Source organism: Desmodus rotundus, chromosome 9 (genome assembly GCF_022682495.2).
Source record: "Desmodus rotundus isolate HL8 chromosome 9, HLdesRot8A.1, whole genome shotgun sequence".
Lineage (NCBI taxonomy): Eukaryota > Metazoa > Chordata > Mammalia > Chiroptera > Phyllostomidae > Desmodus > Desmodus rotundus.
Genome location: NC_071395.1, coordinates 56,122,793 through 56,144,375, shown reverse-complemented (window position 1 = coordinate 56,144,375; position 21,583 = coordinate 56,122,793). Strand labels below are relative to the sequence as shown.

General features: G+C 43.6%; 1 protein-coding gene across 6 annotated transcripts; it reads right to left on the bottom strand.

The window, feature by feature from the left end:
- Nucleotides 1–994: 994 nt before the first annotated feature.
- LOC128779319 (olfactory receptor 2B11) lies at nucleotides 995–11,234 on the bottom strand. 6 transcript variants are annotated; one of them, XM_053912052.1, is made up of 4 exons: nucleotides 10,770–11,234; nucleotides 10,028–10,252; nucleotides 5,705–6,723; nucleotides 995–1,179 (listed from the first exon to the last, which is right to left on the bottom strand). In XM_053912052.1, exon 3 carries the CDS (start codon nucleotides 6,701–6,703, stop codon nucleotides 5,747–5,749), a length of 957 nt encoding a protein of 318 aa, XP_053768027.1. In that variant the 5' UTR covers nucleotides 6,704–6,723; nucleotides 10,028–10,252; nucleotides 10,770–11,234; the 3' UTR covers nucleotides 995–1,179; nucleotides 5,705–5,746. The 6 variants fall into 6 exon arrangements, with proteins under 6 accessions (XP_053768027.1, XP_053768028.1, XP_053768023.1 ...); XM_053912053.1 differs by lacking the exon at nucleotides 995–1,179 and adding an exon at nucleotides 3,483–5,296; XM_053912048.1 differs by lacking the exon at nucleotides 995–1,179 and having other exon boundaries at nucleotides 3,483–6,723.
- Between the last annotated feature and the right edge of the window lie 10,349 nt (nucleotides 11,235–21,583).

Below are 21,583 nucleotides of genomic sequence, written 5' to 3'. Positions count from 1 at the left end.
TATGGGAAAACATATTTGCTAATGATACCTCAGACAAGGGTCTGATCTCCAAAATATATAAAGAACTCACAGGACTGCACTCCAGGAAGACAAACAACCCAATTAAAAAATGGGCAAAGCACTTGAACAGACACTTCTCCAAGGAAGACATACAGAAGGCCCAGAGACATATGAAAAGATGCTCAGCATCACTAGCCATCAGAGGGATGCAAATTAAAACCACAATGAGGTCCCATCTCACACCAGTCAGAGTGGCCAACATAAACAAATCCACAAACAAATGTTGGAGAGGACGCAGAGAAAAGGGAACCCTAGTGCACTGTTGGTGGGAATGCAGACTGCTGAGGCCACTGTGGAAACAGCATGGACTTTCCTCAGAAAACTAAAAATGGAACTGCCCTTTGACCCAGCAATTCTGCTGCTGGGATTATACCCTAAGAACCCTGAAACACCAATCCAAAAGAACCTGTGCACCCCTATATTCACAGCAGCACAATTTACAATAGGCAAGTACTGGAAGCAACCGAAGTGCCCATCAGCAAACGAGTGGATCCAAAAACTATGGTACATTTACACAATGGAATTCTACGCAGCAGAGAGAAAGAAGGAGCTTATACCCTTTGCAACAGCATGGATGGAACTGGAGAGCATTATGCTAAGTGAAATAAGCCAGGAAGTGAGGGACAAATACCATATGATCTCACGTTTAACTGGAACATAAGCAATAGAAGAAAAAAGCAAACAAAATATAACCAGAGACATTGAAGTTAAGAACAATGTAACAATAGCCAGGGGTGAGTGGGGTCGGGACAGTGGGAAGAGGGGATTACGGGACTACTATAAAGGACACATGGACAAAATCAAGGGGGAGGGTGGAGGTGGGACAGGGACGGGGGTTCAGCTGGGGTGGGGTGGAGGGATGGGGAGAAAAGGCATACAACTGTAATTGAATAACAATAAAGATTAAGAAAAACTGCAGAAGATATACACAACCTTAACATAGACAATGAGGACAGTGAAAGTGTTAAAGATGTGCTTACCTTCTTTCAGTCAATGTAAATTGTGACTGCAACCAAGAAATCAAGGGAAGGCTGGTATTCAGGAAGGCAGCAATGGGAGAATTGGGAATGGTCACTGAAGGGAACTGATCTGCCTGGCAATGGCATATGTAGCGCTGCCCTATTGGAAAGCACATAGGCATGTGATGGCACACAGGACACCAAACCCACGGATTGTCTACCCTGTAGGAATTCAGGCCTGCATTATACCTAGGCTGCTTTGAGGCTTACTCTCGCTAAAACTCCCTCACCCTGAGTTGAAGCAGCAAATGCTTACTGTATATCTTTAAAGTAACTTCCTGAAGTCTGTGCGAATTCTCCCAAAGACAGAGTGTAACCAGATCAATTACTCTTACCGTTCCCTTGCATTTGCAACATTTTTTCCTTGTTAATATGTAGGAAGTAATCAATAACATCCTTTCCTTTGTTATCTGTAAAAAGTAATTACCTAAAGCAGACCTAAGCATAATGAATGAGAACCTTCTTTGATGTATGCTATTAGAAAGCCAATAAAAACCTGTCAAGGCAGGGGTCGAGGCACTCTCCCCTTGAGAGAGTGGACAAGGTGGTCTCCCCTTGAGACAGTGGCTGTGCCATCCCTTTTTCTCCACAGGACTTCGGTAGTCCATTTGAATTTGTTTTGTCTCATCCACAACACCGTGGACACTGCTGGCCAGAGTCCTCTCAGGTCACCAAGGACAAAGATGTATCACTAGATGCCAAGGCTAAGATCATCCACACCCTCACATTCCCAATTACTATGTACACATGTGAAAGTTAGACAGTAAAGAAGACTGGAAAGAAAAATTGATTCCTTTGAAATGTGGTGTTGGGGGAGAGCTCTAGGGGGACCTTGGACCACCAGAAACATGAACCAGAGGGTCTCAGAGCAAGTTACTTTCCTAGAGGCAAAAAGGGACAATATTGAAGCTGTTGTACTTGGACACATCATGAGAAGGCAGATTCTTTGGAAAAGACAATAATGCTGGGTAAAAATAGAAGGTAGCAGAGAAAGAGGAGGTCCAAGTATGAGATGGATGATTTCGTTAAAGAAGCCATGGGCCTGAGTCTGCGGGAGCCGAGCAGGGCTGCTGAGGACAGGACACTGTGGACATCACTCATCAGTAGTCAGAACTGGCTCAAGGGCACATAATGACAATAATGTTTAATCAGGGACTGGCAACCTGAAAAGAGGAAAAAAAAAAAAAACCAACCCAGCTTCATGGAGGGAGTGACTTTCATGAGCTGGTAGATCAGATTCATTAGAACATTTTTAGGAGAGTCCCATGGAGTCGACTCCAGGCCTTTGAGAAGGGAGAGCTGCTGAGCTGATGTTGGTGCCCCTGAGGGGACAGAAGGCTGGTTGTACAGGTGTTAGAAACCCATGTCTGCTGCTGCTTCTGGAATGAGCTGCCAACGCCAGCATGAAGCAGCATTGCTGAGGTGGCATCAGGACAAAGGACAACAGGATGTGCTAAGTCCTTCTGTCTCCTGCATCCTGGAAGTCTGACAACAGGGTCTCCAACCAGAATAGTTTATAGGAATCAATGAACAAGCAGAAGTTTTTCCTCAGAGTCTCATGTCTGTGTCACAAAGAGGAAGATGGAGTCAACTTGCTGTCGAGAGACAATAGCTTCATAGCTGGCAGAGGCTACTGGGAATGGAGCACGGATATAAAGAAGCAAACGTGAAAATTGAGTGTGTGCACCAGGGGTAATTAAGAGAGGATTCAGGAGCTGGGAGTGAGGAAATGGAGGAGAATTTCTGACATTTTTACTCTGTCAAGGAATATTCATGCAGCAAATGGGACTGCAGGTTGAAAGGAAGATGATAAATCTCAATAAGCTTGACGTTAAGATCATCATTCTGATGTTCTTGCTGGGCGTTTCACCTGTTTTGTAGTGAACTTAGGGTAAAGTTAGGGAATGAAAGAAGGAATTCTCATGATGCACTGGCAGGGACATCTATTCAGCATCACTCAATGCTATTGGTTGTTACTATGTTGTCCAGACGGTCAAATGTTTTGATCATAAAAATGCCCCTCTGAAACCATGCTCTCAATGGTAGTACAGCAGTGGATTCAAAGCGTGTGTCTCGACTCCCGTGGTAAATCACGCACTTAGAGAAACGCTCTAAGGACTTACTTAACTGTGCCTCAACCCCAGAATAAAGTGAGTGCAGCAAGACTCATGTGTTCCCATGAAGAAACATAAGATGGTTAAATTCATCCAAAAGAATTTCGCTAAACCACACATAGAATGAAAAATATACTTTTCTCTTTAACTGGGAAAAGGAGGCTGCATGAGAACATGTCTTGATTCAACTTTGGCAACAATTATAGTTTTGAAGGAGTGCCTGGGGAGCGAGCACACATTGCATCCTCTCCTCCTCATGAGTGTTTTCCACACTTCTCCACAACGTACTCATAAAAGCAGAGGGCAGTGAATTCCAGGGCCCTTTCCATAATACAGAGCAGAGCACCAGAAGTATACAAAATGGTTGTAGTCTTGGGTTTCATTATAAAAAATATGTCCTCACTTTCTATGTATGATATCAGTTTATTATAATGGAAGCATGTTTAATTTAATTATCAGTTATTTAACTATTTCTCCCTGTAACACTGATTAACCTTGATGCTTCTGGAAAATTCACCCTGTATATCTTGTGGTTTCACACAACTCTGATATTTAATATTCTAGGGGTTCCTAGCATCCCAGCTATCTATTGCTCCTTGCCAAACCACCCCAAACTTAGTGACTTAGAATAACAATGGTTTTATTCTATTTCACAATTTGTGGGTTAGGAATTGGGGCAGAGTTCTGCTCAGAGTTTCTGATGCTCCTTTACCAAGGCCTTTGGGTGACATTTAACTACTGGGCAGGCTGCTCAGGTGGGTCTAGAATAGCTCCTGGTCAGACAGCACCCATGGCCACCTCCCTAGCATGGCTGCGTTAGGGTAGCTAGACTTGTCCCTTGGTCACTGAGTGTCCAAGAGAGAGTAGCACTAGTTACAAGCTCCCAGATTTCTTATGATCTTGCTCTGAAGACCTAGAATATCATTGTCACTTCATCCAAACAGTCTCCACCTGTCACTGTGAGGAACAGGAGAGGCTTTGAGGCCACCTTTAATCTGGTACATCTAGTTTGAGAAACCGAGTGCTCACTACTCTCAGTGTGTCCTGGAGTTAGGCCAGATCACTCCACAGCTACACGTATGGATTGCCTCTCTTCACATCCATGTCACGTTGGTTTCACTGAATTGTCTTGGCCTCTGCTACCAGGAAGAGTTACAAGAAAAGCCCGCATGTGTCATTATGAGTGTTCACAGAGGTAGTTCTGAAGGGCTTTCAGCTTCTATCCAGGCGCTGCTCGGTGCCAGCCCAGGGAAAACTGCTCTGTGGTCTGGGTACCAGGAACACCCATGGTTCATCCATGTTTCTCAAGTCCTGCAGCTCTGTGATTTCTATTTCCTTTTTACCTTTACTCCAGTAAAACTTCTTCAGTTTTCCCTTTTGTCCTAATTGTTATATATTTATTATTATAGTTGTATTTTATTTTTTATGCTTGCTTAGTATGTGACATCTATGGCAGGGAAATGAATGCAAATAAATTAAGTATAAATAAATTGAGAACATGAAAGGAAATGCAAGTGGAAGGTCCCAGCCTCATGGCTTTGTCCTAGTAGGAGGCAGCACACGGACTTCAGCATGGTCTCCATTCCCTTGGTCACCAGGGGGCTGTGGCCCAGTCATCGCAGCCCCTCTAATATTCTGATTCTTACGTGACAACAAAGCCTCATAAAAGTGATTACTATGACATGAGGTTGATTGAGGTTTAAACAAGATGGTGTAGAAGAATACAGTTAATCTAGTGTCTGTGTCTTGAAAGCTTCTACAAATATTTAGAAGCCATTACAATGACTCGGAACTTGTTATTTAAAGTTGTATTGTCCCTCAGTGTGATTGTGTTTGTATTTTGTGTTCTCAACTATAAGGCATTCTTGGTTTTAGGTAATAGAATACGCTGTTGGATCTGTACCGATAAAATCCAACACCGAGTCTTATACAACCGTGGTTAACATGCTTGTCCTTGGTCACAGGTAGTGGCAAGGACACTTCCTATAGAACAAAAGTTGAACTACGGAAAGAGACATCATCTCAGTTCATGGGAAGGAGAAGTAATCTATTTCATTTTTGGAATTGTTTTCAAAGTCATATAAAATTCATGGAGCTTTAAATCTATAGTGAAGGAGACAAAATTATTATAAGTAATATAAGATTAGTTTCAGTTTTACATTATGTTTAGTTAGGAGTAATGGGAAAGGATGAGAGAAGATTGGGAAGAGGGAAATGGGAGAAAAATTGAAGAAAAATAACAAGACTAGAAGGGGAAAGAATCAGATATTTAGGAATTAAATAACTGGACAGATACTTATTGAATGCCAATTCTCTTTTAACAATTTCTAAAAACACATGGCCTCTTAGAATGAAAGACTGTGGGGACAGGTGGAACATAGGCGCTGTGACCACACAGGAGGAGAGATGTTTTGGACAGGGGACTAGGGGGAATCCTGAAATCTCTAAAACACCTTACACTGTTTGCTTATTGGCTTCTAAAGCGAGAGATTCTCTGAGCACAGGACCCACCTGCTGGGGCTGTGGCCATGGAGGGGGCCCCGGCCCAGGTCTTCACCTTCTGCAGAGCCGCCACAGCTTTGCCAGCAGTTTTCTCAGAGCTCCCTTCACATCCTTGTTCCTCAGGGTGTAGATGAAGGGATTGAGGGTGGGGGTGATGATGGAGTAGAAGAGGGAGATAAACTTGCCCTGCTCTTGGGAGTAGCTGGCCGGGGGCTGCAGGTACATGTAGATGGCAGGAAGGTAGAAGAGGGAAACCACTGCCAGGTGGGAGGAGCAGGTCCCAACTGCCTTGTGCCGAGCCTTGGAGGACTGGATCCGGAGCACTGCCCGGGCGATGAAGCCGTAGGAGAGCAAGATGAGCGCCAAGGGGACCAGCACAAAGAGGGCCACCAGCACAGCCAGTGTGGTGTCATTCACGGTGGTGTCGGCACAGGATAGCTTGATCATAGCTGGCACCTCACAGAAGAAGTTGTCTAGCACCTGCCGCCCACAGAAAGGCAACTGCACTGTCAAGACTACCTGAACCAGGGAGTTGCCAAAGCCACTTAGCCAGGCCATGGCCACGAGCTGCTGACAGAGAGGGCGGTGCATGATGAGGGCATAGCGCAGGGGCTCACAGATCGCCACATAGCGGTCCAGAGCCATGGCAGCCAGCACGATGCACTCGGTGCATCCCAGCCAGTGGAAAACCGCATACTGCACTGTGCAGCCCCCATAGCTGATGGTCTTCCTGGAGCTGCCCAGGTTGACCAGAATCTGGGGGACCGTGGTGGTGGTATAGCAGAGGTCCAGGAAGGAGAGGTGGCTGAGGAAGAAGTACATGGGGCTGTGGAGCTGGGGGTCCAGCCGGGACACCAGGATAATGGCAATGTTCCCCAACATGGCAAGAACGTAGGACACCAGGAGGACCACAAAGAGAGGGAGTTCCAGCCATGGCCTTCCAGAAACACCCAGGAGGATGAAGTCCCTGGGAGGACCCTCCAGGAAGCTCTGGTTGTCAGCTCTCATGGTGAGGCATTTTCTGGCACCTGTGATGAATCAAAAAAGTCGGAACAAATTAAACCTGAGAAAGGAACCATCTTCCTCAGTCTGTGCCTGTGCTTCCCCACACAGGTTCCACCTGGCTTTCCTCTGGGGAGACTCTAGACTGAGGGTGGGGTCAAAACAGCTGCTGATGTGTTCCACTCTCCCTCCTACTCTGTGATGTTGACTATGCCTTTTAATCTGTCTGAACTTCAGTGTCTGCACCTGATATAAGGGCAGAGAATGCCTGCTTCAGCTCTAGAGTCTTTGGGATGATACAGGGACATTACCTTTGTGAAACCATAGGGTCTGGGCAATTTTCTTCCAATTTGGCCAAAGTCTGCCATAGCTCCATCACCATTACAATGTTTGTCTCAAGGGCCTGACCACCAAAATATATAAAGAACTCACATGACTGCACTCCAGGAAGACAAACAACCCAATTAAAAAATGGGCAAAGCACTTGAACAGACACTTCTCCAAGGAAGACATACAGAAGGCCCAGAGACATATGAAAAGATGCTCAGCATCACTAGTCATCAGAGAGATGCAAATTAAAACCACAATGAGGTATCATCTCACACCAGTCAGAGTGGCCAACATAAACAAATCCACAAACAAATGTTGGAGAGGATGCGGAGAAAAGGGAACCCTAGTGCACTGTTGGTAGGAATGCAGACTGGTGCGGCCACTGTGGAACACAGTATGGAATTTCCTCAGAAAACTAAAAATGGAACTGCCCTTTGACCCAGCAATTCTGCTGCTGGGATTATACCCTAAGAACCCTGAAACACCAATCCAAAAGAACCTGTGCACCCCAATGTTCACAGCAGCGCAATTTACAATAGCCAAGTACCGGAAGCAACCTAAGTGCCCATCAGCAAACAAGTGGATCCAAAAACAATGGTACATTTATACAATGGAATTCTACGCAGCAGAGAGAAAGAAGGAACTTTTAGCCTTTGCAACAGCATGGATGGAACTGGAGAGCATTATGCTAAGTGAAATAAGCCAGGAAGTGAGGGACAAATACCATATGATCTCACCTTTAACTGGAACATAATAGATAGAAGGAAAAAGGAAACAAAATATAACCAGAGACATTGAAGTTAAGAACAATCTAACAATGGTCAGGGGGGAGTGGGGAGGGGACAGTGAGGAAAGGGGATTACAGGAACTACTATAAAGGACACATGGACAAAATTAAGGGGGAGGATGGAGGTCGGGGAGGGAGGGGGTTTTGGCTGGGGTGGGGTGGAGGGATGGGGAGAAAAGGCACACAACTGTAATTGAATAACAATAAAAAATTAAAATTAAAAAATAAAAGAATGTTTGTCTTGTCTCTACACACACATTGACACGGACTTTACCACTTTGTTAGGCTCTCCTGTGTTGCATTTCGGAGGTGGAGGTGGGAGGAAGGTGAGTGGTGGCATGAGGTGAGCTTAAGGGCTCTATGTAAGCAACTGGGGGGTCCTCACTATGAACACACCCTGGCCCTCTGCGCCACGCCAGTTGCTCCCTCCATGACCCTCACACACAGACAGCACTGACCCTCACTGTGGCAGCAAGGAGAGCACAGTCTAACATCCTCTGAGTCCCCGGGGGGAGGAGCTAAGTCACTCCTACCCCTGACTTGACCTTGACACCTGGTGTGACCCCAGAGGAGAGGCTTTGAGCACAGGGCCAAAGATGTTGATGAGACAAGGAACAGAGCCCCTGGTGTTGGCTGCCACAGGATCAGATGGCCTCCAGGCCAGTTTGGACGTTTGAATTCCATGCACAGCTTCCTCTCAGAGTTGGAAAATACAGCGATTTGGTTTCAGCCTCCAACCGCCTACACTCTCCCCAGAACTGTACTCCTTCAAGTTCATGATGGGGATGATATAGTCACGTAGGACTGAAAGTACATTGAATCCTGTCTGCAGGCCATTTGTGACACATTCATTTTTAGTTTTTTATTTGGTGCTTCATGCACAAACTATGAAATGCATGGAGATCTGCTCAGGTTGGGTGCTGCAACAAGCACCCCCACCCCACTTCCCAGATTCTGAAGAACTCTAGGACTATTTGAAAACAATTCAAACTCTGGGGCTTAAATGGGTAAAAACGTGCAACTTGCCTTTCTTCCTGTGTTGTTTCAAAACTACATGCCATTTGCTAGAAAGTCCCTATATTGTTGTGGAACACCCAATTACTGCAATTCTTCCCACTATTCTACTAAAAATATGTCTAGGGTAAATCTCAGAGAATCTGATTATTTTATCTCTAATGGGAGTGCAGGACCCTGGTTCTGATATAGTGAGCCGGGCAGGGCAAAATCAGAACAGCCCACTTTTTAAGATTAAAAAGCAATTATGCCATATCTTTCTTAAATTTCTGATTCTAAGATTTCTTCTCAGAGTCTAAACTGGGCAAGAAAAGGAAATGTTGCAGAGATAATGAGGAAAGATAAAAGGATGAAGGGACTAAGAAAGTTAGAGGGCCACATAGACATAGGCCATACATGATAAATAGAAATCACTAGGTGCTCACCCATGAACCAGGTGCTATGATAACACCTCCATAAAGTATCTGAATTAGTCCTTTCACGACTCAGTGATGTGTGTGTCTTGTGTCTTTTACCCCAGTTTGACTGTGATATGAGAGGTGTGGGGATGATTGCTGGTCTCCCTTAGATTATTCACTCAGCAGGGGGCAGCAAAGCCAAGACTGAAAGCTAAGGTGTAGCTCTTCACCATTATTCTCTCCAGCAGCTTGCTTTTTAAAAAGCGGTTGGTGAAAAGCATTACTGTAAATGGCTGAGACAGAGAGAAGGCCTGAAAGAGGAGAGTTACGTCACCAGAAGGAAAGGGGCACAGGAAGCCCAGAGAGGCGTTTTATAATTTCCAGTTCAGTGCACCAGGCACGTGTGAGTGTGTGTGCGCACCGACACGCACACCCTCACACACCTGCCCACCACCATCCAGCCCTTCCCACAGGGAGCTCTGCTTCAGATGGGCCCTTCGCACTCCCTTGACCCCTCCTCCCATTCCTCCAGAGGGCCCCCACCCATGGCCCCCGCCCCCAGGACCAGCCCCTTCAGCCTAATCTCTGTTGCCTCTGCATTGGTCACCCTGACTCAAAGCAGCCAAGTGATGTCTAACAACATCCTACTCCTCCCTCACCGCATTTCACCAGCTGCCTGCGCCCTAGGCAGGTCTGTGCACACTCTTGCCCCCACCTTCCCGGGCAGGCAGCACCCTCCAGACCCCTTGGCATCCACTGTCTCCCTGAGGGAGTCCCCTCCCTGTCCCAGCCGTCACTCACCCTCACAGCACAGTTGTCTTTCTCAGAGTCAGGGCTACAGAGCCAAGCTGTCATTGGGTCTGCCAGGCACCTAACACAGAAAGAGGTCGTCTCTGTCAACAGTCCTGTGGTGAGAGTAGGGACTGCATTCTTCCCACGTGGCTCCCTGGCAGTCTCTTCTGACACCGTCACACCCCATGGGCCACTTTCATGACTGTCCTTACACCAGCCCACAGGCAGGCCAGGCTTTGAACACATGGATGGACCTGTGGTATAATTTCAATTAGCTTCTAAAATTCAGCTCAAGGCCTGCTTTCTCTAGGGAGGATGCTATTTGCATTACTCACTCTGTTGCTATCATTTTCACAGCCATGCTGGGCTTCTTATTGCTTTTATGATGGTGTCTCCGCATTGTCAAAAACACCGAGGAGCCACAGACCCGAGGCTCAGGGTCCTCACACACCTGGTAACACCCACCCTCCTGATGACTGTTACATCTAGATGTTACTCCTAGATGACTGTTACAAGGTCTACCTAGAGGCAGGGACTGCATGTACTGCTCCTGCTGTCTTCTAGCCTGGAGTACACGATTTTACATGTGCTTGTGCTTCATGTGTGGCCACTGGCCCCTGACCCACCTGTTCTCCATTCCCTGCCCCCTTGGTCTCCAGCACAGACCAGCACTCATACTGCTCTGGCCTGACCCACCTCTAGTGCACTGTGCAGATTTTTGCTTCTCTGGAATAGAGGACTAAGCACTTACCTCCTTGGTCCCCGGCTCCCAGAGGGCTTAGTTAAGAAACAGAGGCAGGCTGTGGTGGTCATAGCTGAGAGGGGCATTTAGGGATGGGTCATCCGAAATGCTCTTTGTATTCCAGGAAGACATAACCTGTTTGCTCAGATGAGGCTGCTGGGACCCTGCCCTTACCTGAGCTTCACTTTCTGAGCAGGTGTGGTGAGACTATTCTCAGTCTAGAAAAGTCTGCCTTCCATCACAGAGTGCTCACTGGGGTGACTCAGGGCTCTCTGGGTTCTGTCCAGGCGACGGATGAGCTCTGTGGATCTACTCCAGCCTTTGTCCCTGGAGCACCTGCAGAGACTCTGGTATGGTGGAGAGAGCTCATGTGCTTATTGTCGTGGACATTACTTCTGAGGTTAAGTTTCTTAGGTGACAAGCCATCCTTGTGCCATGTTCCCTTTTAAATTTATCCCTCAGATTAAATTTGATCTCATTCGCTTCATTCATTTCTATAAGGGCTCTGCTCTTTCTCCCCAGACATTGAGAGGAAAGCCTTGCTCTCCTCTGGCTGGGAAATTTCCCCCGATGTTTTGTTTAATTAGTATCTGAGGGTTAGTTGGTCTAATTGATGTAGTGTGTGATCTTGGTGTACTTGCAATTAATGGCAAATCCTAGAAGACCGGAGGAAATGGACCAATAATTAGGAATGAGGACGCTGTATTTTTAACTCTCTAGGGTAGGTGGGGCTTTCCCTAAAGTCAGAGTGGAAGCGTGACTTGTATAGCAAGTCCGTCAGTCAGATGTGGGCCCTGTGTATGCTTCAGCACCAAGCTCACCACTCATGTCTGTGTGCCTTTGAGCATGTTACCTGGCCTCTCTGTGCCTCATTGGCCCCTTTGTCTCCAGCACAGACCAGAGAAGCACAGGAAGCATGCTCACTGCCCTTCATAGGCTGTTGCAAGTGCAAATGAGCTGGATTTTGTTAAGCACTCAGAACAGTGACTGGCACTGAATAATCACATTGAATATTTTTCCTGACGACTACATATGCTCTCAGTGTCAGTTCTATTTGTCACAGGGAGAGGAGGGACAGAAGAGTCTTTAGTGACAGCCAGCATGAAGGGGTGTAAGTCTTAATTCATGAGCTGTGGATCTCGTGAACCCACGCCAATACTAGGAACCACCACGAACAGTGACGCCTTTGGTACAGTTCCTTTTCCTCTCCAGCTGTTGACTTGTCCATCTGTGGCCTCTAGTTCCAGATGTTGAGTGGGCATCAGGTGAAATCATACCAACTGCTTCATTTTTACATTCTGGGGTTTTAGGAAGACTTTTGTCTGGGACTACAGTGGGGAGAGATGGCCTCCTGAAAGGTAGAGGGGAGACTGTGCTTGGGCGATGGTAGGAAAATTCCCTGATTCTCAGCATTGCCCTGCTGTGCTCTCTCCCATGGACAGCCAGCCGTGGGGCAACGGACGCCTTAGGAACTGTCCTGACATCCAGCAGGAGCATTTCCAGAGACAGCGAGGCTAAAGTATCTTGTCATTGAAAAAACGAGATGGAACCAACAGTTTTGTGCTGAGAAATTGCTGGCTTATTGTAGATGGAAACTCTCATAATGGAGACTGATTGATGCAGGGTCCCTTTTGGGTCACATCACCTCCTCACTCCCTGCAGATACCCATCCTGCCACTCACACTGAGGGCAGTCCCTGCAACTCCAGACAGCAAGGCGCCCTGCGAGTTACAGTTTCCAGTTTCCCTGATGGATGTGGGAAGAGAATGAGTTGGATTAGATGCTGAGAAACCTTGCAGAAATATTTGTCGATCCTCCTTTCTCCATTTTCATTTTTTAAATGTTTAAAAATAGTTTATTTTTACTGTATTGTATTCCCTTCATACCTTCTTCCACCACCACCTACCCCCAACCCTGCAATCACCACACGGTTGTCTGTGTCCATGAGTCCTTTTTCTTTTTTGTTCAATCCCTCTACTTCCACACCCCCCACCCCCAGAGCTATCAGCCTGCTCTCCATCTATGAGTCTGGTGTATTTTTTTGTTAGTTCAGTGTGTTCTTTAAATTCTACATATGAATGAAATCCTATGGTCCCTGTCTTTCTCTAACGGGCTTATTTCACTTAGCATAATGTCCTCCAGGCCCATCCAAGCCGTCAACAAAGTGAATTTTTTTCTATTTTACAAATGACTAGTATTCTGTTGTATAAATGTACCATAGCTGTTTTGTTCACTCATCTACTGATGGACACTTGGGCCGCTTCCAAATCTTGGCTATTGTAAGTAATGCTACAATGAACATGGTGGAGCATATATTCTTTCAAATTAGAGTTTTGGCTTTCTTCAGATAAATTCCCAGAAGTGGTATTCTGCGTCAAAAGAAAGTTCCATTTTTAACTTTTTGAATTAACTCCATACTGCTTTCCACAGTAGCTTCACCAACCTGCATTCCCACCAACAGTGCACAGGGCTTGTTCTCTTGTTGTTTGTTGATTTATAAATGGTCACCATTCTGACAGGTGTGAGGCAATATCTCAGAGTGATTTTAATTTGCATTTCTTTGATCATTAGTGACATTGAGCATCTTTTCATATGGCTATTGGTCAGCTATATGTCCTCTTTGGAGAAGGGTCTATTCAGGTACATTGCTCAATTTTTGATTGGATTATTTTTCATGTTTAGTATTTAAAGTTCTGCATACCTTTTACTTTGGGTATTAATGCATTATCAGATGTATGGGCAAATACGTTCTTCCATTCAGTGAGTTGTCTTTTCATTTGCTGTGCTTTTCTTAGCTGTGCCAAAACTCATTTTTATGTAGCCCTATTGTTTATTATTTCTTTTGTTTCCCTTGCTTGAGCAGATATATAAAAAAATATTGCTATGAGAAATGTCTGAGATATTATTGCTTATGTTTTATTCTGGCATTTTTATGATTTTGAGTCTAACATTTAAGTCTTTTTAAGAAATAATTTTTAATTGTTTATGCTATTACAGGTATATCAATTTCCCCCCCTTTGCCTCCCTGCCCCCTTTCTACAGTCAAATCCCAAACTGTTGTCTGTGTCCATAAGTGATTCCTAAATGCCCTTTGACTAATCCCTTCATCTTCTTTCAACCAGTCCCACCTTTCCATCTTCCCCTTTTACAGCTATCAGTCTGTTCCTTGTTTCATTTTAAAAAATTATTTATTTATTTATTTTTAGAGAGGGGAAAGGAAGGAGAAAGAGAGGGAGAGAAACATCAAGGTGTGGTTGCCTCTGGAATGCCCCCCACTGGGGACTTGGCCCGGAACCCAGGCATGTGCCCTGACTGGGAATCGAACCGGTGACTCGTTGGTTCAGAAGCTGGCACTCAAGCCACTGAGCCACAGCAGCCAGGGCTGTTCCTTGTTTCTGTCCCTCTGGTTCATTTTGCTCTTTTGTTTATTTTTTCCTTCAGATTCCAGTTATAAGTGAGATCGTACAGTATTTGACTTTCATTGACGAGCTTATTTCACTTAGTATAATAGTCTCCATTTCCATCCATGCTATAGCAAAGGGTAAGAATTCCTTCTTTTTCACTGCTGTGTAGTATTCTGTTGTGTAAGGGTACCACAGCTTTTTTATTCACTCATGTACTGACAGGCTGTTTCCAAATCTTGGCAATCATAAATAATGCTACTATGAACATAGGAGTGCATATATTCTTTTGAATTAGTGTTTCAGGATTCTTAGGACATATTCCCAGCAGTGGCATCCTGGGTCAAAAGGAAGCTCTATTTTTAATTTTCTGAGAAAACCCCATACTGTCTTCCAGAGTAGTTGCACCAGTCTGTATTCCCACCTACAGTGCAAGAGGGTTCTCTTTTCTCCACACCCTTGCCAGCAGTTGTTATTTGTTGATTTATTAATGATAGCCATTCTGACAGGTGTCAGGTGACATCTCACTGTGATTTTATTTGCATCTCTCTGATTGCTGGTAATGTTGACCATTTTTCATATGTCTGTGGGACATCTGTACATCTTCCTTTGGAGAAGTGTCTTCTCAGTTCCTCTGCCTGAGATAATTTAATTAATTAATTAATTAATTAATTAATTAAACCCCTCCAATTTATCATTGGCAAATGTTCCCTTCTCATTTTGCTGATGGTTTCTTTAGCTGTGCAGAAGCTTTTAAATTTGATGTAGTCTCATTTGTTTATTTTTTCCTTTGTTTCTCTTAGTTAATGAGAGATATCAGCAAAAATGTTGCTACACAAGATGTCTGAAATTTTACTGCCTATGTTTTCCTCTAGAAAACATAGGTATTTCTAGATTTATGGTATTGTGACTTATATTTCTTTTTTTTTTTATCAATTTCGAGTTTCTTCTAGTGTATGGTGCAAATTGGTAATGTAGTTTCATTTTTTTGCAAGTACTAGTCCAGTTATGCTCATGCCCCCTTTGTCGAATATTAATGGACCATAGAGACATGGTCAATTAACATGGGTTTATTTCTGGGCTCTCTATTCTGTTCCATCGATCTATGTGTCTGTTCTTTGCCAGTACCAGACTGTTTTGATTACAGTGGCTTTGTAGTATAGTATAACATCAGGTATTGTGATCCCTCCAACTTGGTTCTTCCTTCTCAAGATGGCTGAGGCTATTTGGGGTCTTTTGTAATTCCATATACATTTTTTGAATGTTTGTTCTAGATCTGATAAATATGCCATAGGTATTTTAATCAGAATTGCATTGAATATGTAGATTACTTTGGCACTTACGGACATGTTAATGATGCTAATTTTTCCAATCCATGAACATGGATTATGCTTCCATTTATTTGTATCTTCCTCAATTTCTTTCTTCAGTGTCCTATAGTTTTCTGAGTATAGGTCTTTTACCTCCTTGGTTAAATATTATCTTAGGTACTTAAGTTTTTTTGTTGTTGCTGCAACAGTAAATGGGATTGTTTTCTTACTTTCTCTTTCTGATAGTTCATGATTGATGTATAGAAATGCATTGATTTCTGAGCATTAACTTTCTATACTGCTTTGCCAAATTCATTTCTTACATCTAGTAGCTTTTTTTGTAGCCTTCAGGGACTTCTAAGTACGATATCATGTCATCTGCAAATAGTGACAGTTTTACTTCCTCCTTTCCAATTTGGATGCCTTTTATTCCTTTTCTGATCACTGTGGCTAAGACTTCCAGTACTATGTCGATAAGAGTGGTAAAAATAGACATCCCTGGGGAGAAAAGGCACACAACTGTAATTGAATAACAATAAAAAATTAAAAAAAAATAGACATCCCTGTCTTGTTCTTGATGTTAGAGGAAACACTTTCAGTTTTTGCCCATTGAGTACCATGTTGGCTGTAGGTTTTCATATATGGCCTTTATTATATTTAGGTATGATCCTTCTATTCCCACTTTGATGAGAGTTTTTATCATCAAATGGGTGCTGGATTTTTATCAAATGCTTTTTCTGCATCTATTGATATGATCATGTAATTTTTAACTTTCATTTTGTTTATATGATGATTGCATTTATTGATTTGTGACTATTATAGCAACCTTGCATCCCAAGGATAAATCCCACTTGACCATGGTGTATGATCTTTTTAATGTATTGGTGGATCTGGTTCACTAGTTTTTTGTTAAGGATTTTAGCATCAATGCTCATCAGGGATAGTGACCTATAGTTTTCCTTTTTGGTTGTGTCTTTACCTAGTTTTGGAGTTATGATAACACTGACCTCATAAAAACAGCATGGAAGTCTTTGCTCTTCTTGAAATTTTCAGAATAGTTTGAGAAGGACAGTTATTAGTACTTCTTTATTTTTTAATATTTTAAAAAATATTTTACTTATTTATTTTTAGAGAGAGGGGAAGGTAGGGAGCAAGAGAGAGAGAGGAACATTAATGTGTGGATGCCTCTTGCATGCCCCCAACCAGGGACTGTGCCTGACTGGGAATCAAACCAGTGACCCTTTGGTTCACAGGCTGGTGTTCAATCCACTGAGCCACACAAGTCAGGGCTGCCCTTCTATAAATGGTTTGTAAAAATCACAAATGAAGCCATCTGGTTCAGGACATTTACTTGCTGGGTGTTTTAATAACTGCTTCACTTTCATTAGATGTTATCAGTGTATGCAGGTGTTCAGCTCCTTTTGATTCAGTCTTGGGAGATGGTTGATTCTAGAAATTTATACATTTTTCCCAGGTGGTCCATATCTTGGTATATATTGTAGTTGTTCATAGTATTTTCTTACAATTCTTTGTATTTCTGTGGTGTCTGTTATTTCTCCTGTTTCCTTCTTGATTTTACTTATTTGGGACCTATTTTTTTTTTTCTTGATGAGTCTGGTTAAAGGTTCATCAATTTTATCTTTTCAAAGAACCAGCTCCTGGGGACTTATGGTCAAGATGGCAGCATAGGTAGACATGGCTTGCCTTTTTGTCCAACCACATCAAAATTACAACTAAAATATAGAACAACCATCACTTAGAACCATCAGAAATTGAGTTGAATGAAAGTCTGACAGCTATGGAATTAAAGAAACCACATTCATCTACACCAGTAGGAGGGGCAGAGACATGGAATAGGCTGTTCTCTCACCCCTATGTGGTGGACAGAAATTTTGGGGGGATGTCTCAGGAGCGAGGAATCCCAGCCCCACATCAGGTGCCCCAGCCCAGGGTTCCAGTGCCAGGAAGATAAGCCCCCACAACTTCTGCCTGCAATAACCAGTGGGGATTGAGTTGGTGGAAGAAACTTCTGGAGCCCCAAGCAGTTCCTGTTAAAGAATGCACACACAGACTGAAAAGGTTCTCAGACTCACTCACTCAGAGCTCCAGCACCAGGATAGTAGCTTGAAAAGCACCAGTGGAATACAGGGAGGAGTGAAATGTCTGATATCAAGGTGAACAGAGGCCATTAACCCTTTTCTTTTCTAAACCCTCACACTACAGAGCTGGTAAAAGGTGCTGTATCTGAAACTCCACTAACCTGGCTATCACTATTTGATCCACCTTGGAGATCCTCACAGACTCTGCAACACCCAACTTACATGTCCACTCAAACTGCTTTTCCATATGAATGCCTGTCCTTGGCTCATTTTTCACAACTTGATAAATCCTATCAAAGAAGCAATAGTTGACTTCAATGAGCCCCAGGCATGGTACTAGCAACATCCAGCCTAGATTCACCACTTGGCTTTGCTTGGGATCTCCAAGCCCAGCACAAGTAGCATCCATCTCAGATTGCTTTACAGGTCAGGCAGGGTGGCCCCAGGCAAAACATAGGTTGGGGCTGACCTTGGCCTGCCCCACACAGGAAACCCCAGGGCCAGTGCTCCCAGTTGATAGCTACAGACTATGTCGGGGCACCACCACCTTGCCCCTGCACAGCTGATCCTCCAAGGAGGGAGGAGGTTGGTGGTCAGTGGTCATATCCTATTCTTGCAGCTGACTGGCCTGGGTAAATCCCATCCATTGACCTGCCAACAGCAACCAAAGCTCAACTACAAGAGGAAGGTGTACTCGGCCCACACAAAGGGTGCACCTTGATAGGGGAGGCTATGCTATTGGGCCCAACATGACACCTACTACATTAAACCACGTTACTAAGACAAGGAGTCCAAGCAGCTCTGCCTAATACATAGAAATAAACACAGGCAGGCTGCCAAAACAAGGAGACAAAGAAACATGGCCCAAGTGAAAGAACACATCAAAACTCCAGAAAAAGAGCTAAACAAAATGCAGTAGTTAAGCAATCTATCAGATGGAGAGTTCAAAACACTGCTTATAAGGATGCTCAAAGAACTTAGTGAGGTCTTCAACAGTGTAAAATGATCCAGTCAGAAAAAAAAGGATATACTCATTGAAATAAAGAACAATTTACAGGGAAATAACAGTAGAATGGGTGAAGCTGAGATTCAGTCAATGATTTGGAACATTGGGAAGCAAAATCAATCAATCAGAACAAGAAGAAAAAATAATCCAAAAAAAAAAGAGAACATATAAGCAGCCTCTGGGACAACTTCAAGATGTCCAAGATTCACATCATAGGGGTGCCAGAAGGAGAAGAGGAAGAGCTAGAAATTGGAAACCTATTTGAAAAACAATGAAAGAAACCTTCCCTAATTTGGTGAAGGAAATAGACATGCGAATCCAGGAAGCACAGAGAGTCCCAAACAAGATGGATGCAAAGAGGCCCACTCTCAGACACATCATAAATAAAATGCCAAAGGTTAAAGACAAAGAGAGAATCTTAATAGCAGCAAGAGAAAAGAAGTTAGTTACCTACAGAGGAGTTCCCACAAGACTATCTGCTTATTTCTTGAAAGAATCTTTACAGGCTAGAAGGGATTGGCAAGAAATATTCAAAGTAATGAAAAGCAGGGATCTACAGTCAAGACTTCTGTACCTAGCAAAGATATCATTTAGAATCAAAGGACAGATAAAGAGCTTCCTAGACAAGAAACAATTAAAGGAGCTCACCATCACCAAACCATTAAAGGGGCTTATTTAAGAATAAGAAGATCAAAACTGTAAACAAAAAATGTCAAATAGTACATATCTATCAACAATTGAAACTAAAAAACAAATTAAGCAAACAAGTTGAATAGAAACAGAAACATGAATACAGAGAGCATTCTGATGGTTTCCAGATGGGAGAGGGCATGGAGAATGGGTGAAGAGGTGAGGGGACTAAGAAATACAACTAGGTAGTTACAGAATAGCCATGAGGCTCTTAAGTACAGTGTAGGAAATGGAGTAGCCAAATAACTTATTCACATGACCCATGGACATGAACAATGGCAGCAGCATTGTCCAATGGAATGGGAAGTGATGAGTGGAGGGGTTCAAAGGGGGAAAAATCAAGACAACTGTAATAGCATAACAAAATATAATTTCAAAAGAATAAATCTTAGGCACAAAACAAACAATCCAAAGGAACCACCACCTGGATTCACTGGTCATTTGAATTGCTTTTTTGTCTCTATGTCATTATTCCTCCTCTGATCTTGATAATTTCCTTCCTTCTACTCCCTTTGGGCTTTGTTGTTGTTGTTTTAGTTCTTGTAAGTGTAAGGTTAGGTTGTTTATTTGAGATCTTTTTATCTTTTTGAGGTATGCTGATAATGCTATAGACTTCCCTTTCAGGGCTGCTTTCACTGTTTCCCACAGGTTTTGGGTTATTTTGTGTTCATTTTAATTTGTTTCCAGGTACTTTTTTGATTTCTTCTCCTGGTATTCCTATGATATGGATATTTTTACTTTTCACTTTGTCCCAAGGTTCTGTTCAACCACCCTTGTTCTTTTAAAGTCTTTTATCTTTTTGTTGTTGTTGTTGATCTGATTGGATTTTTTACTATCCTATCTTCCAAATCGCTGATTCAGTCCTCTGCTTCTTATAGCCTGTTTTTAATTCCTTCTAGTGTATTCTTTATTTCAGATATTGCATTCTTCACTTACACCTGGTTCTTATTCAAGGTTTCTATGCCCTTTTTCATGCTGATGTAGTTTCCACTAAGTTCCTTGTGGTTCTCCCTAAGTTCCTTGAGCATCCTTATAACCATTACTTTGAACTCAATGTCTGATGGATTACTTACCTCAATTTCAGTTAGCTCTTTTTCTGGGGATTCCTCCTTTTCTTTTGTTTGGGGGTTGTTTGTCTCCCCATTTTATCTGGCTCTTTTAGATAGCTCTTTTAGATAGTTTTAGATAGTTCTCTATTAGATAGTTCTGCTATGACTCCGTGTCTTTGTGGGGTGGTGTTATGCGGGAGGAATCCTGTGAAACTCAGAGGTGCAGTCCCTTGTTCTCCTGAGCAGAGTGTTCTAGCAATGCCCCTTATGCAGTTTATGTGAGCTCTCCTATTGTATTCGGGTCTTGATTGCTGCTGGCTGTTTGTTGTTGGGTTCTTGCTTCAGCTTGGCTTATTGAGAGGTTCAATCTCCACCATGCCTGCTATGCTGTCATACTGGTGCTAACAGAACAAAGTTAAACAACACAGAAAAGCAAATGCACAAAAGCAAATAAACTCAAGGAGCTCTGGCCAAGTTGGAGGCGTAGGTAGAGACCCTTTGCTTCCTCACACAACCAAAAGGAGGACAACAACAATCTGAAATCAATAAACAACCAAAAGTACCAGAAAATCAAACTGCATGGAACTCCAACAACCAAGGAATTAAAGAAAAATCAACCAGAACAACCAGATTGGTAAGGCGACAGACCTGGCTGGCTCAGAAGAACCGTGGTGTCCACAGACATTGGGGGCAGGGCGGGCTGCCCAGTTCAGTGGGCTGCATGGGAGGGGCTGACTTAAGGGGACTCAGAAGTGACTATGGGCTACAGCTGGGGTTGCTGTGGTAGGAGAAGCTCCCAGTCTAACAGGAGAGTCCAAGAGTCCACTGAAAAGTGAGCTAGAGACGAGCAGGCGAGCCATACCCTTCCCTCTCTGGCCCCTCCCCCATAAGCAGCGCTGCTATGCAAAGGAGGGTTTCCCTGCCCAGTGAATACCTAAGGCCCCACCGCCTTACAACCTAGCAGCTGCGCCAAGACAAAGAAATATGGCCCAAAACAACAGAATAGAGCCTCAGAAAGGGAGGTAAGTGAGGAGGAGATCGCCAACCCATCTGATGGAGAATGTAAAGCCCTGGTAATCAAAATGCTCACAGATCTCATTGAGCTTGGTCGAAAAATGAAGAAAACAAATGAAGGATACCCAAAGTGAAATAAAGTGGAATGTTCAGGGAACCCACAGTGATGGGACGGAAACCAGGACTCAAAGCAATGATTTGGAACAAAAGGAAAAAATAAACATCCATCCAGATCAAAATGAAGAAAAAAGAAT